Source organism: Brassica rapa, chromosome A05 (genome assembly GCF_000309985.2).
Source record: "Brassica rapa cultivar Chiifu-401-42 chromosome A05, CAAS_Brap_v3.01, whole genome shotgun sequence".
NCBI classification, from domain to species: Eukaryota; Viridiplantae; Streptophyta; class Magnoliopsida; order Brassicales; family Brassicaceae; genus Brassica; species Brassica rapa.
In genome coordinates this window covers 7789085-7811359 of record NC_024799.2, presented here as the reverse complement: position 1 = coordinate 7811359, position 22275 = coordinate 7789085, and the positions used below count along the sequence as shown (strand labels likewise).

The 22275-nt window shown below is 32.7% G+C and overlaps 2 protein-coding genes and 2 long non-coding RNA genes across 7 annotated transcripts; 1 reads left to right on the top strand and 3 right to left on the bottom strand.

The window, feature by feature from the left end:
- Positions 1-67: 67 nt before the first annotated feature.
- LOC103867955 lies at positions 68-6767 on the bottom strand. 4 transcript variants are annotated; one of them, XM_009146052.3, is made up of 20 exons: positions 6544-6766; positions 6300-6372; positions 6131-6153; positions 5825-6000; positions 5647-5712; positions 5532-5574; positions 5320-5405; positions 5061-5156; positions 4910-4964; positions 4663-4756; positions 4366-4573; positions 3881-4034; positions 3762-3799; positions 3345-3411; positions 3169-3261; positions 3063-3088; positions 2652-2957; positions 2209-2543; positions 2068-2117; positions 68-1977 (listed from the first exon to the last, which is right to left on the bottom strand). In XM_009146052.3, the coding sequence occupies exons 2-19, from the start codon at positions 6339-6341 to the stop codon at positions 2112-2114; spliced, it is 1914 nt and encodes a 637-aa protein (XP_009144300.2). In that variant the 5' UTR covers positions 6342-6372; positions 6544-6766; the 3' UTR covers positions 68-1977; positions 2068-2111. The 4 variants fall into 4 exon arrangements, with proteins under 4 accessions (XP_009144300.2, XP_009144299.2, XP_009144297.2 ...); XM_009146051.3 differs by having other exon boundaries at positions 384-1977; positions 2204-2543; positions 3881-4016; positions 6544-6767; XM_009146049.3 differs by having other exon boundaries at positions 384-1977; positions 2204-2543.
- Positions 6768-6957: 190 nt separating this feature from the next.
- LOC103867954 (trans-cinnamate 4-monooxygenase) lies at positions 6958-9107 on the bottom strand. The gene is given in 3 exon segments (NM_001301932.1): positions 6958-7599; positions 8028-8161; positions 8236-9107. Coding segments are annotated over 3 exon segments (1518 nt in total). The 5' UTR covers positions 9021-9107; the 3' UTR covers positions 6958-7000.
- A 5007-nt stretch (positions 9108-14114) lies between these two features.
- LOC103867953 lies at positions 14115-16310 on the bottom strand. Its single transcript, XR_004458612.1, has 2 exons — positions 16089-16310; positions 14115-15994 (listed from the first exon to the last, which is right to left on the bottom strand). It is a non-coding gene; the product is annotated as an uncharacterized LOC103867953 (long non-coding RNA).
- A 2357-nt stretch (positions 16311-18667) lies between these two features.
- LOC103867952 lies at positions 18668-21377 on the top strand. Its single transcript, XR_004458052.1, has 3 exons — positions 18668-19040; positions 19196-19239; positions 19329-21377. It is a non-coding gene; the product is annotated as an uncharacterized LOC103867952 (long non-coding RNA).
- Positions 21378-22275: the final 898 nt, after the last annotated feature.

Here is a 22275-nt window from a genome sequence, read left to right as displayed (position 1 = left end):
AGAATACACACCTTTTTGGGTATTCATATACATGTATCTGTATATCTTGTCTACCATGAAAAATAGAGTAAAATGTTTTTTTAATTATTTTTTTTGATGTTTTTTTTTAATTTTTGATAAATAAAAAACAAATCTAAATCTCACTAAACTGACACCATGTTTTTTAATCACGTGTTTTTTTTTTGTTGGAATCTTTGTTGCTTCTGCTTTCCACTAGCTATTTATGCTACGACGTTTATTTTTCAGTTTTCACCCCATTCTACCTCGTAGTAGCGCGCACCAATTCACGAGTCACGACTCCTGTTGAACGACAGAACGAGTAATATTAATTCGGATGAAACAAGTGGCTGTGTCCGCGACAAATATATTTTATTTTCTTGTTCTCGTTAATTTTATATGGAATTTTTTTTGTGACAGCAAAATATGTACTCTTTTGCCATTTTCTATGTTTACATATGTATTTTTTCTTATATAAATAATATATGGAATTCTTCTTGATTTTAGCATGCAGGAGAGATAGATAATCATCCCAGGGCCACTTTGACACTTTCCCCTTATCCTTGTATTAAATTCTTTTCATTCACAACTAATTCATGAAACGGACTTGTATAGTCCGAACTCCGAACCACTACGTTAGATTATATTGACATCACACAAGTACAATTTGATTATAAATCTGAAACAACTATAAAGATCAAAATATTTTATTAACTTCTGTGTCTTGCCATAGTATTTTACAACTGATAATGATCTCGAATCTCGAAACTTAACACTTAATTAAGTTGTTGAAATTACAGGAAGCACCCGGATAACCTATATATTCATAATAAATAAACCAGCAAAGCCTATGAAAATTAAATCCAAAGATAATTTAGTTTAAATTACATATATATGATATTAGGATCAAAGAACTAATTTCTCAAGTTTGATATGATTAGGCTAATTTTTATGTGTTAGCCATGTGAGAGCTCTTCTTGACATAGTTGTCATCACGCTAATCTTGACTAACGTAGCAAGTGTTATCTCGTACCAGACATGTTTGCACATGAGAAACAAACAAACCACAATATTTTTGTTTGTTGTTAATGTTTATGTATAATCAAATATTATTAGGGTATTGTTAATGTAAGTAACATCCAATGACATTTTAGGACGGCATCTAAGAAATAAAATCAAGTGATAGAAACTCCAATAATGCCTGATGCACAACATAAAGCTGTAACTGGGGCTCACGTTCCCAGCTTGCAAATAGACATTAATTTTTCTCTTGTTATTTAAAGTATACGGTTTATCTATAATACTAACATCAAGGAATCTCATTATCCCCCATATAATTAAAGTATGCAACATATTTAAAGAAAAGGTACTAACTTTATTAACACCAATATCCATTATGAGAACAAAGATGTCATAATTAAGCCCTATAGGCTGTCTTAATATCTTACTATAGATCTATAGTAACTTATTTGGAACCTTGTAAAAGTACAAAAGATTAAACTTTCACATCACGCACACTGCAAAATCATCCCTAACTAACTTTGGTCAAAACATTTTTATGTGATGGTATTTGCGCTTATCCACAGGACCACAGCAAAAGCATCTTAAAATAGTATAGACAGAACGCGAGTAATGTGACTAACAAATACAGTTGCATTTAAGAATAGGTGCAAACGCAAACACTAAACGCCTGTATGGGCAACATATTGTTGATTTTTACATCTGTGTAACCCCTCGACTAAAAGTATGCCAAATTTGCACATTCCCTTATGCCCAAGCAACATGAACTTTTATTTACGTATTTCAGTTTTCGAGATAACTTGAAATAAAAGACACAAGAATACTAGTATGAAATTCTTACCTAAGTCTAAGTTTTTAAAGAGTCAAGGAGCAATGTCTTGTTTAAACAAACGAACTGAAGCGTGCGTCTTTCCAGCATTATCATTTGTTGGTGCGAGTCTCTACTTGTCTTTTCTCCTCCTGATCATATCCAAGATTCATGTGTTAGCTTACTGTAATCCCACTAATAATAGAAAAATGGAGTTTTTTTGGAAACGAAATTCAATTTACCTCTGTCTCCTTGATGCCGAGCTTTCACAACCTCCTTGTTCGGGTTACATCTAACAACAATGAAAATTTCTCCATGTGTCAGAAGCATTGGATTATGGGAGAACAGATTTGTCTGAATTAATAGAGAAGTGATTACCGTACATACTCATTTTCGTCTGAGAGGCTCTTTGCAACGGATGATGAGGTCTCATCTCCCTGATTTTTTGGATCATTCACTTCTTTGCTTTGTTCATTATCGTTCTCTGATAACGTATCACTCCCAAAACTGCAGACGTCTCCTGCTAGTTTAGATTTATGGTTTGCTGATACACAGTTCATGTAGTTGTGTTCATCATCACCATATCCACTGCCTTCTGTTGAAAACTTAGGGACCCATGTTTCCGGAATAGAATCAGGGGCTCGAGATTGACGCCGGTGCGAGCTACCAACAACGGGGTTTAGGAAAGGATATGGTTTGTCTCTCTCGGTTGTAATATCTGTGACAGAGGTCAAAAACAGGAACTTTAATGTGAGAGATCGCCAAGATAATGATTATGTTTTAGGCCAGTGAAGATGTTTTGAGGGTAAATAAGTGAGATACAAACCTGAGCTTATGCCTGCAGCTGTAAATCCTTCTGCAAACCAATTGTAAGGGGCGTCGAGACCACCACGGGAAGAGGAGTCTCTATGACTGGTAGATCTCAACTTTCCTGGGTTTGATAGTCTGACCTGCTTTCCAGACCCAACTTTTCTCTTCAGTTGTTGATCATCCACATCCCAGTCTTCCCAAGATTCATAGGAAAGGCCATTATTCAAATACTTCTTGTTTCCAAGGTTGCAAAAAGAATCAATTTCCCCTTTCCTCTGTCTTGTATTGGTCTCATGTGAAATGGAGGTTTCATTGGCCCAAGCTGAAAAGATTCAGGGACAGTGACGGTTCAATAAATAGGGGGAAAAACAAATCTTGTCAACATGAAAACATATGATTCATAAGAATTCTAGAAAAGGGTTCATACCTGCACTAGACGAGCAAGATTCTTCACTGTTAGAAATAGTGATAGGTGTCAGTATATCTCAAGCATATGAAACACAATTAGAAAGATGGACATTGTAGTTGCTTACCTACGCAAGCTATGGTTGTCTTTGTCTTCCTCAAGTACAACGGATGACCAAACCGGTGGGTCAAATACTTTGTCAAAGTTAAAGGCGAGGGTTCTGAAAATAACTCGATGTTATTTACAAAAAGTTTCAGTCATTAGTTCAGATATGACTAGACGCATTTTAAGGATCTGACTTACGTTTCCTTTTCAAAACTCGGATGATCGATGGCCCTTTCTAGACACTGTGGTCTTCGAACTGGTGAACCTGAAAGAAGGAAGAACAAAGGATATACCAAATAAATAGGCCAACGCCCTATAAATCCAATAAATAAGTAGATATGTGTTTCAAAAAAAGTGTTTCAAAAAAAAAAGTACTTTTCCAACTTCAGACTCCAACAACAGAGTAAGCTAGCAGATACAAAACGAAAGTGAAGTAAATCAAATGGAAGGTATTAGGAATTTCCAAAGAATGATGTAAAGCAATGAAATTTTAAAACGGCATACGCTTAGACTATTTATTCTATGAAGACAACTTACATAGTCAAATAAAAGTTCCTTGATAAAAAGTATATATGAAGGCAGCTATTATTCTTAATTTAGTAGAACCAAACCCACCTTCGATGTTGGACCTCCAGGTCGTTTCCAGGTAATCCCTAGAGACGAAAGAGTATAAATGTCAAAAGTTACAGAATCACTATGCGTAGAGGGACGAAGTGAGAGAATTTGAAAACTACCTCTTCTTTGTAGCATGGTGTTCTGCAGAAGAGCGGCTCCCAGTGTAATCCCTTCCATAATTGTTGAAATTAAGGTTCAAACTCTCCTCTTGACGTGGCTGTTGGTCCTTCCAGTAAAATCTGCCCACCCCGTCATCTGGAAAGGTGGGTTTAGCTGATGAGGTAAGAAGAAGAAAACAATTCATACATTTTGGTATTTGATCTCACTAGGAAAGAAAGAAACAAGATGCATATATGATCTTGGACCAGAATTTTTTGTGTTACATGTGGTGTTCACGTTACACTACATGAAACTGTGTTCATTACAGGTTATACTATATTTACTACGAACTGACATGCTACTTTGATCAAGCCATTTTCTGTAGATTACAGAAGGTAGATGGTCGTGAGTAACTAAGAGAAAATAAGTGAGATAATTAGAGTTGCATAGATGGCGAGTTGTGCTAAAAATATATTTAAAAAAAAACAATTTGCATAAGAATTACCATTCCACTCGTTTTCATCAAAGACCCTGCTTTTGTTGAAATCTGCAGTGTCACAGAAGTAGCCTCTTGAGTCGCTGATATATGGTTTGTGCAAGTGATCAGTGGAAGTGCGCAGTTTTTGACTTGTGCCCCCATATGTAGCATGTATGTCGATGGGAGACCTATAACGTTTGTCATCTTGGAACATTTTGCTACTTTCAATAATGTCCTGTAAGAGGAAGATTGAAAAATTGGGTCTCCAGAACGCTCAGAAATGAAACAAGACAGCTAAAAGATAAGATAATGAGACTTTGTTACCCTTTCCTTCTCAAAGTCGCTGAGCCTTTCCCTGACGTTTGATATAGGTTGACCGGAATCATTCCATGGAGAGGAGCACCCGTACGCAAAGTTTCTTACACCAAAAATTAAATACAATCACTGATTTATATCCTAGACAGTACATATTAGCTTCTCATGTAAGAGAAAACAGTACAAATAGACAAAAGGGGAAACAAACATAATGAAAATAGGGGTAAGTACAAACAAAGTCGTGAATGCTACTCACCTGCTTGATGGTTGTGGAGAACTAGGCGGAGTTTCCGTGTTTATTTTACCTAAACCTGGATGGAGAAAGTAAGAGTCACAGGAGGAAGGCAAAGTAAAAATCTCGTCTTAACATTATTTAGGTACACATGGAAACATAAGATTTCCTATACCTTCAACTGAAAATGCCATGTGAGGCTCAGATGGAGAACATTCTTTCCGATTGGTTGTTGTGTAATCATCACCAACCAAATCAAAGACGGATAACTCTGAAAAAGGTACAATGTCCATGGCTCAGATTCGGATGAGCACAGAGTGAAAAGTGATAGGGAAGTCAGACTAGAATGAAACATAACTATCTACTTATGTACAAGAACGAGAAAACAGTAAACCTTTCTAGTTTCTAAATGCTATGTTATACTGAATACTTACTCCGCTCTGTGCCGCCCATCAGATCCGCTGTTGTGTTTTCTTTCTTAAAATCATTTGTCTGGTTGTCAGGGAGACTAAGCGAAATCCTATAAGACAGTGAAGCATATCATTTCTATCAGACATGCAGTTCCAGTAGCAAAAGAATAATTAAGAAAAAACAAAACTTAGGCAGTCACATAACAGGAAAGCAAGACAAAGAAAAACTGACTTGCCTCTTTAAGGGAATAGTTTCTGCTTTATTGTTAAATGAACTTCCTGTAACATCACACATACTACATAAGCCGAAGAGGACCAGATCATATTTGATCATGAGTTTGGAGACTTTACCTACTCCTGTAATATTGTCCTTCAGACTGTGGAAACCAGCATCCCGATCTTCCACTACTTGTTTCACTAACAAATGACACAAACAGGAAGAGAGCAAAATCGAATTATATGTAAGGACTCGGAGCATTAATTCACTGGTCCACACTCAGAATGAGAGCTTGAACAAGCATATAGTTACCATCTTCTGGAGGAGAAGGTTTGCATTCAGGAGTAGCAGGAGTTGACAGGCTGATGAAATTGAGAATATCCAAAGACTGGTGTTGATTACTACTGTTCCTATCGTAACTACAGCTCCCAGACCCAGCTGTGAACTGATGCTGCTGTCTTCTCCTCTGCTCAAAGTATTGTTTTTGCCTTACAAGTTCAAAACAAAGAAGAAATTAAAGTGAGTAAGCACTAAATGTCTACAACATCATCAGTGTGAGTGAAGCATATGCTGCTGAAGAAAAACACATCGTAAACAGCAGAATAAGAGCTTACACACCTCTTCTTCACCGATGTATGCGACTGAATGCCCCCAAAAGATGCAAGAGAACAAACAACAAGTCAGAAATCAAACTCATCTAAAACATCAGGCTATATTCACCCAAGCTATAATATGAATCTCTCTGATTCTGAGTTATCACTAGAAGGAAGAAGCAAAAGTCACTTACAGCGGCTACTTTCCGCCTCGATCCTCCCATCCATTGCAGCATTCTTTAACAACGCCGGTTCTCAGCTGTACGACTGCACACGGATCTCGAAATCAGATTCTCAATCGCAACTACGCGACGATTACGTAACTAGATTTGCGTTTCCTTAACATTCATCTCTAACTTTGATTCCCAATCGCATTTAGCTGAATTTTCTTTTTCTACGAAATAAACTACAAAATCGAGAGAGAAGATAGAGAGATACTTTGAAAAATTCGAGAGGCTTCGACAGTATCTTAACCGCGTCTCGAAAACGGCGATTGGAGCATCGAAACGGAAAACTGATAATCTCTCCTACGGAACAGAGACGACGGCGACGGCGAAGGATCTTTGTGGCGCGACTGATCAAATTCGCAAAAAGGGAAATCGAGGACGACGATGCAGCGAGCGAGCGATCTAGGGAGCAAACGGTCTTCTCAAAAAATTTCGAAATTTGTGATTTAGAGCACTTGGTGCTTACACTCCCGCTGCTATGGGCTATTATTAATAAATGGGCCTTAAAAGCCCATTAGTAATTTGAGAGTATCAATTTCAAAACAGTGGGAACCAATAGTTATTGCGATATTGGAACGAATCCATTTTACACAACACCTTACAAAATAGTACAAAACAAAAACAAGGAATATTCAACAAACATCACTATAGTGTAAAAAGAAGTCATTTTAAAAGGACCTTGGCTTCATTACGATGGTGGAGTGGTGAAGGATGTGCAAGCTGAACTGTCCACCTTTCTCAGAAGTATCCAATTTAGACTGTCCTGGAGGAGGAAGAAGCTCGAAGTTCTGTACCATCCTACCAATCGTGATTCCCAAAATAGGCAACGCCAATATAATCCCCGGACAGCTTCTACGTCCAACACCAAACGGCACATACCTAAAGTCATTACCGTTCGCTTCCACGTGTGCCTCTTCTTCAAAGAACCTCTCGGGCCTAAACTCTTCAGGCTTCTTCCAGCTCTCAGGGTTGTTCGCTAGCCACCAGGCGTTGACCAGGATCTTGCTTTCCGCCGGGATGTCGTAGCCAGCAAGCTTAGCGTCGTTGAGGTTCATGTGAGGGACGAGGAGAGGAATAGCCATTCTTAGACGAAGCGTTTCCTTGATCACGGCTTGGAGGTATGGAAGCTTGTGAAGCTCAGGCTCCGTGACTTGAACTCCTGGTCCAAGAACCGTGTCGATTTCGTTCCTTAGCTTGGTCTGGATCTCTGGATGGTTCACTAGCTCCGCAATTCCCCATTCGATGGACCATAATGTTGTCTCAATAGCTGTTTTCATTAGAAATAAACAAGAAATCAGCATTATACAAATTTAATAGCCATTACAAGTACAATCCAGCTCCATTAGGTGAGACACATTAAAAATCTCAATATTTTCCGACCATCTAATATACTGTTTTTAGTTAGTGTTCCAAATTTATAGGATTCACCCAAAAGAAATCAAACTAAAAAGCCATTACACAAGTACAATCCACCACCTTTAGGTGAGACACGTAAGCATAAAAGTCTCAATATTTTCCGACCAGAAAAGTGTTTGCCAGATGAGCCTAATAAACTGATTTAGTTAGTGTCCCAAATTTATAGGATTCTGTTGTCCTTTTCTCACCCAAGCAAGAAACGTCTAGAGGACTGGTTACGTATCCTACAAGGAACAAAAATAGTACACAGAGAAAAGGCCTAAAGGGTACGGAAGTTACCAGCGACATTGATGTTCTCAACGATGTAAAGAACGTTGTCCTCGTTGATCTCACCCTTCTGTTGAGCTTCAAGGATGTGATCAATAGCGCATTTCAATCCTTCGCTTCCTGTAGGCTTCCAACTCGCGATTTGCCTGTTTTAATTTCTCAATGTCAGTTTCAAGAAACAAGAATAATACAAACTCGAAAGAGACAACAACAAACTCACTTCCTCTCGTCAACAAAGTACTTCTTGAAGAGCGCGAGTCTTCGATCTTTCACATCTTGACAGATCTTCAAGTAGCCTCTAAGGAACGGCCTAAGGATAGGGATGAAGTCTCCGTAGTTATACTCAAAGCTCTGAGCCAACCTGCTCCTCTCTCCGTTCAAGGCCTTAAGCCTTATAAACAGAGGATCATCCTCACTATCAAACCTCCTATCGAACATGATACGGAACATGTTGTTGTACATCATCAACTGCAAGCGCTTCCTCAACACGATCCCTTTCGTGGCGGAGTCAGGGTTCTTCTTCACATCCTCCACCACGCTCGCGGCTTCGAACTCCCATCCTTCTCTGTTCTGCTGAACCACCTTGTTGGTGAAGAAAGGAACCGTCATGATCCGTCTCATCTTGCGCCAGTGCTCTCCGTAGACGGTGAACACCATGTCCTGCCCTTTGCCCGTGAAGATGTCGAAGACGACGTTTCTCGTCCGAGATCCGAACTCGACGCCCTGCGTGTGGAGGACTTCCTTGGTGAGGTTGGGGGAGGAGACGACGACTAGGTTTCGCTGGCCCATCCTGAGGAGGAAGAGGTCTCCGAATTTTTTAGCGTAGTCGACGAGGTTACGGTGGTTTAGATCGTCTCCGACTTGGAGCCAGTTTCCGAAGATTGGAATCGGCATAGGACCGGGAGGGAGCTTCAGCTTCTTGCCGCGGAGCTTGGAGATGACGGTGGCGAGAACCACCGCCGCGAAGACGGCGATTAGAGACTTCTCCAGCAAGAGAAGATCCATTGCTCAGACTTATTTATTAACAGTCGGTTTCGATTTTTTTGTTATTACAGTGATTGATTGATTGGTTGATTTTCAGGCAAATGTGAGAGAGAAGCAGAAGAAGCTGCTGAGGAAGAAGATGGTGGGGAGAGAGACGACTTTATAAGAGGTTGGTTGGTTTGAGAAGTGAGACCAACGGCAAAAAGACAACGGCGTTAGGTACGTGGGAGTTGGTGAAACGCATGAAATGATAAACGGCGTTAGATTTAACGGGATGGCTGTGTGTCTGAGTGGGTTGATGAGGGGGGTAGGTAAGGACCGTAAAGTGAAGAGGGTTTGGTGAAGGTATAAAAAACTAAAAGTTTGCTTTGTCCTTGTGTTTGAATGTAATTATCTTTTTTTTCTAAAATATAAATATAATATGATCATTTTTAACAAAAGTTTTCAGAGAAGTTTGATAAAACAAAATTAATATATAAACTAGGTTAAGATCCGCGCCTTGTGCGGAATGAACATTATATATATAAATTATTTTATATATTATATGTTTATAACATATTATGAAATAATAAATATATATTGAATAACTAAAAAGTCATTATCTACTACTTATATAATTAAATTGGTCCAAAAATATAAATAAATTTTATAAATCGAAAAAATATTTTTTCTATTTGATATGATATATAATTAAATTTAAATGATAGTAACATATATATATGGTATATTTTAATATTAATATTTATTAGATGATGTTTTTTGTTCATATTTTTTTTATCATTTGTATCTATTATAGCAAAAAGTCTAAATTAGTGATAAGAAAATGTTCATTGTGGGATAATTTTTTAAGTAATTTATAAGATTTTAAAAAAATTAAGTTGTCAATATTTTTTCAATTTTTTTATCAAAAAAATGTTCAAAATAAATTTCAAAATTAAGATATTTATGTATTTTTATATGGCATATAGTTTAATTTAAAATGATACATATATTTATATATCTTTTATTTTTGATACTTATTAAATAAGACTTTCAACTTATATTATTTTTTAATTATTTGTATCATGTCATAACAAAATTTTTAAATCATAGATTGCAAAATTTGAATGTGAAACTTTTAACAATTTTAGTAATTTATACTCGTTTTTAAAAATTCAAAATATAATATATAAATATTTTTTAAATTTTTATTATATGGTTACTATGATTATTTAATTTATTTTAATAGCTTAAAATTAAATAAATATAATTATAATACACACTTATTTTTATCAAAACTTTATTATTCAAAATCATTAATTGTCATATATACTTTAGCCACATTAGGCAATTCTGTAATCTTATTTAAGGAAATAATGAAGCACATTAATAATATATTTATTGTGGTTTAATAAAAAGCTTATTATATATTTAGATGGACCAAATTATTTCTCTAAAGATTTTAAAAATCATTCTAGTGATGACACGTGGCTACAAAAAAATGTTGCAATGTTTCTCAAATAATATATAGGGGATAAGTTTGGTGGCATAAATTGAAACAAAAGTTGAAAAAGTTATAGCAAAACTAGTATTATTTCAATGGTGGAATTAACTATATATTATTCATAGCAACCGGGGCTTTTATTTCTAGTGGTAAAGGGCTTACAATTGTGAGTACTGCCTTCTGGATTCGAATTCTGGCCATTGGGGAATTAACATTTCGGCATCGCCAGAGACAGAGGACCGTCACGTGGCAACACGTGACTAGTCTAGATCACTTATGTGAGGCCATGATACTTCTGTATAATTCAAAAAAAAAAATAGAGAATTTAGTCAGTTGTCCGTCCTCTCAGGAAGCATGCTTTATGTAGGAGAATTACTAGATTATCGAGATGTTACGAGGTTCTTAGTCGTATGATTATGAATCATATATATATATATATATATATATATCATTTGCATAACTATATGATATCTTCCACCTGGAGGTGCGAAAGGAAGAAAAACAAACTCCTAAGCAGATACTAAATGCAAACATATATTCCTAAGATGCGATCTCATGGCAACTTAAGTTATATGTAGGATTTATCTGCTGGTCCATTCCATATAATATACTTTTGTTGTGTTCCAAGCTATTCAACAACAAATTCACTATATTATGTTCTTTTTGTTGCTCAATTAACCTCACTTTTGTTTTGTTTACATCTCTCTCACACGCACAAACATGAAATTTATAGTAAATTTCACTAAATCTATATCATGAAATTTGTATGCATTAACTTGGCAATTGGATCACCAGCTAATAACCTACTTTGTTTAGTAAAACACACATTTATCATTATGTTTGGACTAAAACTGTCACTTATGATTGGGATGGATCACTTATCGCTATTTTGTATTATTTGAATTTGTCATTTAACGTCATACGCTTGTATCATACTCTTTCCAACCACATGCCATTAACAAAGAATTTCTGTAGTATAGACTGCAGTGTTTTGTACTTATTCGGCCGACTGACCTTCAGCTCAACGAAAGTTAGATCTAAAAGTACTTATAGCATGGTATTATATCATAAACTTTGAGTTAGCCAACAGCTTTTTTGATGAAGTTTGAATTATTAAATAAAAATCAAAATTTTGAGCTAGACACTTAAAAATAAAATTTAAAAGAAGCACAGATTGGTCGTAGTGTAAGTCCCCTCCTAAAAGTAATTTTACTCGAAAGGTTGTAAATCTTAAATATCTCAGAAATGTCACTTAAAACAATTGTATTTAAATATGGGTTTTAAACACAATTAAATATAATTGTGTTTATATCGGTGAGATACTTAGGTTGCGAACATTGCAAAAAACTAAGGATTTGAATGGTGACCATCGTCTCACCCTGCCCTGCAGTTAACAGTAACAAAAATCTCTATATATATTATATATCTATACATTTTTATAACTGTGAGAACCGTTTGTCCCGCACCGCTCAAACCACAGTCATCATTCGAAGCCTAAATAAAGTTGCTTTTAAACATTTTGAATAGATAGTTTTCGATGTAGGATTCTAAACTTATATATATATATATATATACTTACATATATATATATATGTAAGTAAATCAAAGTATTAATATATAATTGTGAATATTCCAAAGCCATGAAAACCCAAAATATTTTGGTGTAGGGCCGGGTTCTCATGATTTTGAATGTCAAATTTAAAGTGATTTGATTTTAATAAAATTTTAAATGATTTTAAGTGAATATTAGAATTTGGTGTGATTTTGGTTAAACAATCCTAGAATCTCATCTAAAACTATGGGATTTGGATTTTTAGTTTTATAACTAAAAAACCCCTCTCAAACACCTTAAAAATATTTAAATGTGAACATCCCTATGATTTTGAATGTGAAATTTAAAGTGATTTGATCTTAGTAAATTTTTAAATGATTTTAAGTGAATATTAGAATTTGGTGTGATTTTTGTTAAATAACTCTATCTCATCTAAAACTATGAGATTTGAATTTTTATTTTTTTATAACTAAGAAATCTCTCTCAAAGACCCTAAAAATATTTAAAACACTCTAAAATCTCCTATTTAAATTTTGTTCCATAATAGTGGATTTTAAAGTGTTTTATAAAATGACAAGTTTAATAACACTGGATTTTAAAGTTTTTTCTTTAATCTTCGTTTTATCGTTTTAATACAATTCATCTAAAACTAAGTCTAAAACTCTCCTCCCCTCACCCCCCCCCCCCAAAAAAAAAACTTATACTCCGCTCTGTATTTTATTATATTTGAGAATTTGTCTTAAAAATTTGCTCTAAACTCGAATTTATACGGTAAATAAGTAACACAAAAAATTAATGTTTTTAGTAATCTGCCCTAGACCCTCGAATGGATTCGTAAATAACTTGCACTCATTCGGTAGTTTAGGCTCTAATATGTCTTTTTATATTATGATTTTTTTCTAGAATAGTTACTGGATTCAATCGATTTTTTCTCACAACAAACGTATTACGTATATCGTTTTGTTGTCTGATTACTATGTACAATGATTCTTTTTTATATAAAAAAAATAATACTATTAACTTATGTTCTACATACATCTTATATATTAAAACAGAAGTCACAACTTTGATTCATGTGTAATTTAAAAAAAATGACTTAATAGACCTATTCCTAGAAAGTCATGTTACATTTAATATATAATCTTATCATTTAAATTTTGGGCATACTAGAAAATTTTATTGGGCTATCAATAATTGAATTTAAACAATAGATTATCTATTGAATTATAGATAGTATAAATTAAATAGATATAATTTAATATTGTAATACTATATATCTATATGCTAAATATTTAAATATTTGTCATTGTTAACTTTTAAAATCAGAAAGTTTTTTTTTTAAAATAACAAAAATTATATTATATAACAATGATTAATATTTACTACCTTAAACAAATGAAAACAAATTTTAAACTATATAGTTTATTTTAAAAATTAAACAAAAACTTAATGTTTAATTATTTACTCAATAATATAAATCTATGAAACGAAAAGTTTAATTTTTTAAATACTTTATAAATTTGTGAAATGTTACAATATCTTTGATATGACAATAAAATAATATTTTACTAATCTTTATATATATAGTTACGATTTTAATAATAAAATAATAATCCAAAAATATATATATAGAAGAAGATATAAATACATGTGAAAGTTTGAAATAATCTATTCAATGAAAAAAATATACAGTAAAAAATTTATTATGTTTTAAAAATTGATAAACACATATATATTATAATATATACCAATTTAGAATTGAAAACAAAATATTTATATAAAAATAAATGAAAACAAAAACACGCACAGTTGCGCGGATCGATATCTAACGATACATTCTTAAAACAATGTCATAAATTGTAGATGGTCGTTCAGTAAAGGTACGTTGTATTGTTTAATTAAAGGTTGTCTAAACGGCTTTTAAACTTTAAGAGGCTGTTTGGTTCTTTTTTGGTACGTGGACTGTATCTATACCATGTAGCCAATGGTTTAGGACTTTTTTCTTTTTTCCAATTTTTACCTTAAATATTGTTTTTTATAATTTCAGATATCCTTCGGAAAATGTATTAACAAGAAAATTTTAGTAACACTATACTGGAGTATCGTTTTTATATTATGAATATATCAGACAAACTGACAAAGAGTAAAACAATTAGCATTTGACGGCTGGACCAATGGGGAGCAATGCAAAGTTACAGAAACCCATGTACAAACAAGAAGAAAAAGTCAGTAGAACACAGAAATGAACACATGAGGAAATTAAATCCGTCACGGCGAGAAAAAAAGAAAGAAACAGTGTGAAACAGTGACTGAGCGTAGGTTTGAAACTGAACAGCTCGAGACGCCGTCACAGATGACGCCGTTAAGAAGACATATTATACTGGTTTGTCCCAAAGTTGTGGTTGTTAAAATAAACGCGAAGCACAGACAGGCTCAAACATTTGGCGAATACACATCCACGTGAAATGGTTCAATGTCAATGTCAATAGAGTCAATTTGGCAATCATCTGTGAAATGGTTCATTTATTGACTTCAAAAATAAATGATAGCCTATCACATAAGGTCGTCACGTAATTTGTTTGTGGCGTATTTAAATAAGGAAAGAGATAAGCCCAGCACGAAAGACAGCGACATGGAGAAATGGTGTTACCTACCTCTCACCATATCCACCATTACCCCCAAATTTGTCTACCATAATATACTTCTCATTTAGTTGAGTGGATCATAAGTTTCCACATCACCTTCTCGTTTGCACAACCACGATCTTAAAATGGGCCTTCTTACTTGGACCCACCGACACATTGCAGCATGTGCGCATTAGCCAGAACTAGGCTTATTTTAATAAGTTTCAATAGTTCTGGTAAGTGTTCCCTTTATGAGATCTATACAAACATGTGTTACTATGTATAATATCAACCACAATGTTAATGAACATGTAGTGTAATCATTGACAGAAACAACAAAAGTTAAGGATAGAGGAGCGAACCAAAAAAAGAAAGTGTAGCCAGATGAACTAAATGAAAATGAAAAATTGTCCAACCACAACACAATTGTTGGACAGTACACACCATGTTTGTTTGAAGTTAAGGAAAATTGTCCTGATTTACTTCTTTAAACATACAGTATTCATTTGCAGTCTAGATTCAACAACAACTAACAAGAACACAACACATTAGTATCAAAGGAAAAACAAATAGTCAGTGTTCTTATACTACTATTAATTAGCCAGACTTCACGATGCTAAGACCATTCCTCTCTTATGTCCTGCAACACCTTCTAAAGCCTCTCATACCCATCTTTGTAATAGTCAAGAGATACACACAATTGCCTTATCGCTTCTCTTTACTGTTCAGCCACTTCTGTTGCGGTTATTCTCTTCGTCTCCACCTCGTCTCCAAGCTCGTCTTCATTCGTCTATTCTATTTAAATAGGATCATTGCTAACATTTATCTTTATAATTTGACACCAAAAAAAAAAATTATCCCTAAAACTTTTTGGAATATTTTTTTTTTTTGCAATTACACCTATTTAAAAAATATTCAGATAATTATATAACTATATCTAATTAAATTAAAAGGGTAACCACGATCTATTTCTCTCGAAGTTTAGCAGTTACGTACGTTTCCTTCTACAGAAAGCAGTTTGATTATTGATTTACCTTTTACACATGGTTTCTCATGATCATCCTACTGTACTGTTGTAAACTGTTATTGAGCAAACCAGCCAGCCTGGATAACAGATACAGAGACAATTTACAACACTATGTTTATGAAGAATCAGGATTTCTCCTCAATTCATGCTATGAAACCCAGTTTATGAAAAACATGAACTTTCTTTCTGAAAAGTTCCAAACACTGCAAGACGATACCGTTTTGAGCTTTTTGAACAAATGTGACTATCCCACCAGCATGAGTGTGATTTCTTGGTCATATACCTTTTAAACTGCTTCTTACTAAGAGCCTGAAACATCCGACAAAGTGAGTAAATCTTAGGACCATGAGACTAAACACAAGGATCTAATATGTGAAAAGATCACAAAACGACGGTGTCTTACCGCAGATGAGGCCATGGCTTTGAGGCGTGTGGTGAATTTCAGTAATTTCCTTCAAGAAAGTTCAAGAGAAATCAAAATAGTCAACGAAGGTGATTCATACACTAACAACTAGCCTTTGCACGCATATGAAAAAACTCAGGTGAATAACTGACGTCCAAAGACTTGAATCTCTCGTATTGAAGTTTTGCTTGAATTTATCGAAGCAATTGGCATTAAGAAAAATTAAAGAAACAAATCCCCTAGTGTATATATATCCTACTATATAAAAGGGACTAAATCCCTCATTTCTAAGCTCTGTCACATGGGCAAAATATTGTGAACCAACCAAGATGCCATGTCATCCGGACTGGGCTTGAGTTAAAAAAAAAAAGCTATTTTCAGAGCCCATTCGACCCATCTCAAAGCTCATTCCCGAACCACTCTCTCATAAGCATAATCCCGTGTTCTAAACATCCAGTGTTAAATTTTTTAAAACACTCATATGTTAGAAATTGTTTAGAAAATATCTTTATATAAATGTTTTTTTCTTGAATAATATTTAATTATAATTTTTTGTATCTATTTAACTTTTATAATAAAAATATTTTTTTCAGATAGCAACAAAATATATATAAGAATCCTACTATATAAAAGGGACTAAATCCCTCCTTTCTAAGCTCTGCCACATGGGCAAAATATTGTGAACCAACCAAGATGTCATGTCATCCGGACTGGGCTTGAGTTAAAAAAAAAAACTATTTTCAGAGCCCATTCGACCCATCTCGAAGCCCATTCCCGAACCACTCTCTCATAAGCATAATCCCGTGTTCTAAACATCCAGTGTTAAATTTTTTAAAACACTCATATGTTAGAAATTATTTAGAAAATATCTTTATATAAATGTTTTTTCTTGAATAATATTTAATTATAATTTTTTGTATCTTTTTAACTTTTATAATAAAAATATTTTTTTCAGATAGCAACAAAATATATATAAGAATTATCTTATTTTAAATTTTTTTGATAATTTTATTATATTATTTTAGAATCAATTATTTAATATTAATATAACATATAAATTTTATATGATTAAAATAAAATTCGTTTTTAATTATATATAAAATTCATTAAGGGTATTGTTTTAATTAACACATTAGCGAATCAGTTAGAAATTAATAATAAATCAATAAACTATCTAAAAGTCTAAAACCTAATAAAATATGACAAATAAGAAAAACTAACTGAATTTTAATATAAAATATAAATTTAATATTACTAAAATAAAATTCATTTTTAATATATATATATAATATTAATTAAGGGTATTTTTAAATTAATAAATTAGTGACTTAGCTAAAAATAAATAATAAATTAATGATTTAGCTAAAACCTAATAAAAACATGACAAATAAGCAAATTTACTAAAATTATGGATAATATAAAATATGATTGATTTTTTTTAATACAAAATTAAAATAAGAGTTTTGTTAAATAAAACATAAGTTTGCCGTATCGGTGTTACAATAAAAAACAATCATTAATAGTATCGTAGGAATTATGTCTTTCCTATTAGCGAATAAAATTGAAGCAGAGTGTTGGAGGATAGCTCAATGTATCGACGAGATTATGGAGATTGATATGGGAGTTGAGGTAACGGACACAACTGTTCTTCCGCAAAGAAACGCTCCTGCTAGACATCCTGGATAAATGAAAGAGACATATCTGGACTTGGCTTTGTGTTAATGGATGGTGACTTTCCAATCCTGTTTGGAGCAAGGCCCGATATGCACACACTAAATCACCACTTCAAGCGGAAGCTGAAGATTTGCTATGGGCAATGCAAGTGATACTGAAGTTTGGACACAGAGAGATGGTCTTTCAATCGACTGTGAACAACTGGTTATACTCATTCAAAAGGAGGAAGATTGGCCTGCGTTGGACAAGGAGCTCGACGAAATACAGGCTGTATCCAAAGAATTTTCTGAACTTTCTATTGCTTATATTCCTAGATCTTTAAAATTCCGTACGAATAGCCTAGCAAAAGGTGTCCGATCACGCGCATCTTGATCAGCTTTTGTAAACCCTTTTGTACCAAGTTGGCTAGCCCCACAAGCTAGCATGAGGGTGCCAAAAAAAGGAATAAAGTTGAAAGTGAAACTAAATATCCCAATAAACAAATTTATCAGAAGCCCATATTTATGTGGATGTCTATATGGGACAAACAATTTTTTTAGACAATTATAGAATATAGTCACGAAAATCAATCCTAAAATATATAATTTAAAAAAGCCATTTAAACAAACCATCAAAATTTTCAATATTACACCAAATAAAAATATAAAGGCCAACTATATTTTCTTCATGTATAATGTGTTGTGGTAAGATTTAAAAAAATTAACAGTAAGGAAAAATTAGATTTTTAATTCTAAATTTACAGTTAAAACATAACATTTTATAAAACTAAACAATTGACATAATAGTACAAAAATATGAAGAAAAAAAATCAAAATACTATCCGCGCGTAGCGCGGACAAGGACCTAGTATATATAAAAGAAGCTTTGGATCCCTCCTAGATGGTCCACGTAGGTGGACACGTCATCAATTCGGTCGAAGTCGTGACGTCACCTGTCCCGCTTTACAAAATGCAGCGTTTCATTTATTCTGATTCATATTTTGTTTGGGCTTTAGATTGCAAATGGGTTTTAGATGAAGCTCTGAAAAGCCCATCTCCAAAATAGTTTAGTTCTGTCTCTAAACGCGTCGTTTTTTATTTCAATGGTGGAACCATTATTCTTCTCCACCGGCGGGATGTAGGCTCTAAGTCTAGGGTTTCGATTCATCTTCTTCCTCAGACCCTGATTTTAATCAGTTTCACCTTCGTCTTCTTAAAGGCCTCCTTGATTCAATCATACACGATCTACATTTATTTCTGCTTCTCTCTTGCAAGGCGGTGGAAATCTCAGTATAAAAAGGTTACCATTCCTATTCTCGAAATCATCCTACCAACCTATTCAAACATATATATCCCTTTATTTTCTGGAAAATGGCTAGCTCTAATTTAAGTATCCTCCATCTCTTCTTTCTAATTAACTACTCTACGTACATGACTTTTGTCAATTTCTTATAGGAAGGACCAAGAAAAACAAAGCAACAACAATTAACCAAATATGGGTATATTCTCATCATCTTCTTTTCAGTTTCTCTACATTTTGTATTTTTGCTTAGATGTTAGTGATTAGAGTTCACTGATGTATATTTAGATAAGCACTGCAAATGGAACAAGAAGAAACAGAGGCACTCCAGAACCGCATGAAACTATATGTACCTTTCTTACGGGTTTTGATTGTTGTAATCTTTCATCTTTTGATGATCTGTAGTGGATCATATCTTTAGTTTTGGATAGGCTTTGGTGTTAATTGTTAAATCGTTTGTTTCTAACATTGTCTCTCTTCCGAGATTTGTCCTCTTCTCTTTTTCCCGAGTTACAGTGATTTTGCAATTAATCTGGTTAATGTTTAGCGAAAAGCTTTTGTTCTATTTGAGACCGTTAAGATTTATTTCTTAGAGTCACAGAAAACCACTGCTCTACTTTGTCTTCTTCGCCTGTGACCTTTTAACCTTTCAACTTCGTAGGAGTTCGTCGCGTTGGAGCATCTCAGAATCACAGATCGTTGTTTGATTATATCTACTGCTGTCAGGCCGCGAGTATGTGGAGCTTGCAGTGTCATGACACTTAGCTTCTCACTTTTTCACACTTAGTTTCAAAAAGAAAAAAAAAAGAAGATTGTGTTTAGCGGTTCAAATGAAGTCTTGACTTCTCGGATGAGTTGATAAGGAAGATGGAGCTTAGAAGCCTCCGTAGTTACTGAGCCTGCTGTTAGTAGACGACCCTATTGTTGGGGAATTGTCCCGAGTGTACGCACTGCAATGATTTTATATATGTTAGATTTTTATAGGAACATGCTCATTAGCATGAAAATAATGAGAAGGGGACAAATATAAATTCAAGTGTAAATTCCGGTAGAAAATATATTATATTATCTCCACTGAAGAAATAAAATAATATCATATTGTTGGTGGAAGTTATGTAAATGTGTTTTGTTTACTTCTCAGGAAATAAAATAAAAACTATAGGACAACGTTTCTGCAAAAATAATTCGATCTTTTGTATCCTAACAGTTAAAAAAAAATTTTGCCAATGATTGGAAAAGAAAAGTGTAAAATTGTTGTTAATTTTCAAAATTTTAAAATAGCTTTTATTTAATTAAGTAAAAGAATCCAAAAAAAGAAAGTTATAAATTTTCCCTCTAAATTCTGGGTTGATCCGGTGAGTTGTTTGGTTGTTTCAATTTTGTTTATTATTAAGATCAAATCTACTAAGACATTTATCCATCATTTTCTCTCATTAGTATTTAATTTTCAATGCAAACAAATTTTTAATATCGTTTTCAGTCAGCAGATGATAATATAATGAAAATACATAATTTATACAAAATAGTTTGATGTTTTTTTCCCTAACATTTACATAATATAGTTTGTCAATGATTTGAAAAGAGAAAGTGCAAAATTGTTGTTGATTTCCTAAAATCATAAGTCTTTTAAACATTACTCACGAAACGAAGGAGAAGAACTCAAATAATTTTATTTTTAAATATATATAACCCTAAGACCATACCAAAATGTTATGATTCTATCATGTTTTTATGAGATGCGAAAATAAATTATCTTATTTTCTAATGACATTCAGTTTAATTTATCATATACAAGTGAAATTTACCGTGTTTATATATAAGCATATAATAATACCCGAAGCAACTTTGCATGTTGTTGTTCCTAAGGAAATATTTTTAGAAAGAAGCTGATTGGTTTGAGATATATGATTTCAAATTATTCACAAATGTAAAAAATAATTATGTACATTAGTTGCGTTACAAAAGTTTTAATGTTATTTGTATAGTAGAAAATTTATTACACAATCTGAATAATTTATAGGATAAAACATATTAGTGGATTTATGTCTGTCACATATAAAAAATAATTATTTTTATAATAATTCGTCTATGTCTTCTTCTCCAACACATATTAATATTATATATATATATATATATATATATATATATATATATGTATACACATACTAATGTGCACATTTCTATAATAGTAAATAATGATTACTATATATTATAAAACTAAACATTTCAAACTAAAATAAATATTAAAAAGATAATGTTATTTATCAAAGAATAGTGAAGGTAACTGTCATTTTAATTCAACAATTATTCACCATCAAAATAAAAACAGAATAAAACTTTAAATAAATAATCTTATTAATCGTAAGAAAAAGTTTAGTTAATTGTAATGAGAATGAACTGAATAAAGAACAATAATCAATAAAATAATGATTTATATTCTTATAGAACAAAACATTTTAAAATAAAAACAAATATTAAACAAAAATAAATAATATTTATCCTAACTATTTAAATTATTTTTAAATTATCATCCCGCCCGTAGGGCGGGCCGACCCTAGTTTGATAAATGATTTGCCATGTGTCACCACAATGATTTTCAAAAAAAAAAAAATGATGACATGACATACTAATAATAATTATATAGTTTAAAGCTAATTGTAATATGGACATTTATATTTAATATTGATTTATACTTTGGTAAATTTATAGAATATGGTAATAAATCATAGATCATCAATAATATAACAATAAATAATATGAAAATAGAAATAAAAATATTTTAAAATTTCAGAAATATAATTTAGTTATATTTTTATAATTATATAATTTTATTACTAAAACGATTTTTCCAAATTGTTTATGAAAACGATTTTTTTAAATTTTATACAGTTTTTTATTTGTAATTTTCTAATGCCAATATCATTAGTTTATTTTTAATCTCTATAAATTTTATAAATATTGTTTATTTTACGATTTGATAGTTATATATCAAACAAATATGTCTTTTCATTTTGTTGAATTTGATTTAATATATTTTAATCAAAAGAAATGCATTAAAAGTCTCTCCAAGATTATATTTTAATTAAATAAAAAAGTAAAATTAAATATTGTAACCAAATAATAAAATCTAAAAGCTTACAAAATTTTATTTTTAAATATAATCTAAATTTAAAAAAAAAAAATTTTTGCATATGGTGCAGAAAAACACCTAGTTAAATGATACAAGAAGAATACG